General features: G+C 28.5%; 1 protein-coding gene across 1 annotated transcript; it reads right to left on the bottom strand.

The window, feature by feature from the left end:
• Nucleotides 1-709: 709 nt before the first annotated feature.
• Nucleotides 710-1,741, bottom strand: LOC127088008 (disease resistance protein Pik-1). Its single transcript, XM_051028918.1, has 3 exons — nt 1,608-1,741; nt 1,435-1,513; nt 710-1,315 (listed from the first exon to the last, which is right to left on the bottom strand). Exons 1-3 carry the CDS (start codon nt 1,614-1,616, stop codon nt 1,023-1,025), a joined length of 381 nt encoding a protein of 126 aa, XP_050884875.1. The 5' UTR covers nt 1,617-1,741; the 3' UTR covers nt 710-1,022.
• Nucleotides 1,742-2,953: the final 1,212 nt, after the last annotated feature.

The following is a 2,953-nucleotide window of genomic DNA, read 5'->3' as shown; positions in this document are numbered from 1 at the left end:
TTCCAGGTAAACCAGCCTTGCGGTTTCAATGAATCTATGGTTGTCGCTTTGAAGGTTTTATGGAGTTCCAAAATTCCTACAAAAATCCAGATTTTCCTCTAGAGGATCTTCTTGGATAGGTTAGCGACGAATGATCAACTATTGAAGAGAGGATGAGATTTGGAGACAATGATCATTCGTGTGTGCTCTGCATAAGCTTCGAAGAATCCTCGAATCATTTATATTTGAGTTGTGGTCTGGTGGATAATGTTTGGAAGGGCATACTGAAGTGAATGAGGATTGAGGTTAAGTTAGACGTATCTAGTCATGTTTCTTTTTATAGTTTTAGTAGGTCTTTAAGGAAGAAGGTAGGAAACTTAAAGGGATCATCATTTGGGCAATTAGGGTAGTGTATTTGAATTGGTAAGAATAATGTTATTTTTAGAAACAAGTCTTTTTTGGTAGATGAGTCTATTAATTCGATCAAATATCACTCTTGGAGAAGGTTGTATGGAAATTCTAGACATCCTAACTTCTATATTTTTTATGATTGATATGTTTGTCCGATTAATTGTTTGAAACAGAGGTATATTTCGGTATCGTGTTGTAAGGGTTGGAGCACCTCTTATACTTTTTTTTTTAATCCATTACTTTTTTTTATTAAAAAAAATCCTAGAACTAAAATTAAAGAGGATTATTTAAAAGGATAGCTAGTTAAAAAAAAATAATCTTAAACAAAAAACAATTATTGTAATGTTTAAAAGGGCCATAAACATATCTAAGATTTATCTCTAATTATTAAAAGATTTTTTTTTATCATGAATCATGTTTTATATCTAATTATTAAATCATGAATCATGATAATTTTATCTTATGTGTCGTTTAAATGAAAACCATGTACGATGTTATACATATAGACAGAAGAATTTGGTTATTAAACTAACTAGCTTTGGGAAAAAGTCTATATACATACTTTATGCATGTTTTCTTGATTTTATAATAATAATATATCAATTTCTTCTTTTGAAACCCGTTGACGACATTCACATGATGGAACAATTACAAGGCTCATATTGATACGAGTTCCTTATAATCTCACACACAGGGTAATTAAAATGAGGAACACCATTAGGCCATGCCACAATTACCTCTTCTTTCTTCTCTTCTTTTTTCTCTTCTTTCTTTTCCTCTTTCTTTTCCACATCACCAACACTTACCAAATTTGCATAGCCAAATTTCTTTCTTAGCAGCCTTGTGAGTTTAACTGAATCTATCCCTTCTCCAGTTACCTCTATTTCATCCTTGGAATCTCCTTGTATAGCTGCACTTTCCACTCCTGAGTATTTTTTGCACATGATCAATTTCGATAATTAAGCGATGGTTTTGAACCTCTTCTTTTTATTTATTAAAAGTATTAATGGTGAGAAAATCTTAGTGAATTAATTAACTTATTACCGTAAACTCCAACTGCAATCTTCATGGCACTGGACCTTGATTTTTGGTTCTTCATAGTCAATTTGATCACTACCTTTTGCTGCAAACATTTTACAATCAAAGATATATTATTCATTTGATGAAAATACATGTAGTATTCACTTAGAATGATTATGGTGAGGATTATTCATTACCTTGGCCATAATGATTATGAGATATAATTTAATGGATTAGAAGAAGCTTTGTTTAGATGAAGTGTGGGAGTGATTTATGATTAAAGTAGCATGAAAGTGTATGAGGAATTGCTCATGCATTTTGCGTATTTATAGGCAGGGAACAACCCACTTATATGGGTGTGTAAGCAACGAACTACTTTTAGTTTTGAAAATAAATAATTTTTAGTATTTAATATCTAAAAAGATTAATAAAACAAATATGTAAAGAGGTGGTTGATAAGATTATTGTCGTGGTTAGGATTAGGTTTCTTAATAGATCATTATTGATCTCATTCTCTTTCTTCGATTAGCTTCAGAACTCTATTATATATCTTATTTAATAACGAATTAAGAGTTCTGATTTTTTTTAGAAGGATCCGTAATTTTTAGTGTTGTTAATAATTATTTGGTTTGTTGATGGTGGATTTAGCGTTCAGAGCTCTAATTGGCGATTTATTGATTAATTCTTCTTGGTTTGCATCCCTTTTAAGAGTTTTGTTCCTTTTTTTTTTCAATTTTCCTCACTTTTGTCTTTTGTATCTTTAACTTTTTGTTTGAGAGTCTTTGCGTCATTAGACTTTGGTTGATGAATTGTTTGGTTTCTCCATATTTTTTATATTTTTATTATATATAAATATCTATTTTACCTCTAAATGCTTTTTATATATTTTTTAAAAGGTGAAAGGTGTGATCCTAACAGTAGTGAATATATTTAAATTTAAAATAAAAAGACTATATAAATATATTTTTATATTTGATAAATTACTCATCTTAATCTATGAGTGTGTTTTTAGTTTATTTATTCATTTTTAAATATTATATTTCGAATTATTGATAAAAAATATTTGAAAATGTGTTTAGAATGTTGATAAATTCAAATATTATAATGACAATACATTTAACAAAAATGAATGGTCCCTCTGAAAAACCCTAAAATGAATGGGCTTATTAATTCAAATCAATTTGTAGTTGGAGAGACTAGTGGCCAATTGGGACATTTTCTTTAATGGGAAAGCAAAAGATAAGAAAATGTTTTAATATTTTTCAAATTAAAAAATATTGTAAGATTTTAAATTTTTAAAAACATTTTATAGTTTTTATATTTAAAAATAATTTATAAAGTAATTATTTTCATGAATAATGAAAAATTCCTACAATCATTCCTTAACCGATCAAAGTATGTGGTTGGCGGGTGAATGAATGACTTTCAGGGTCAATGCTTACTCAATCACTGTCATGGAAAACACTCCGTTTGTCCCAAACAATGGATACAAATTCAATTGACTAATTTATAGTAGATTATTTAGATATTAAAATATAATTTA

This window comes from Lathyrus oleraceus, chromosome 5 (genome assembly GCF_024323335.1).
Source record: "Lathyrus oleraceus cultivar Zhongwan6 chromosome 5, CAAS_Psat_ZW6_1.0, whole genome shotgun sequence".
Lineage (NCBI taxonomy): Eukaryota > Viridiplantae > Streptophyta > Magnoliopsida > Fabales > Fabaceae > Lathyrus > Lathyrus oleraceus.
The sequence above is the reverse complement of the archived record's forward strand: the minus strand, read 5'-3'. Positions and strand labels throughout refer to the sequence as shown.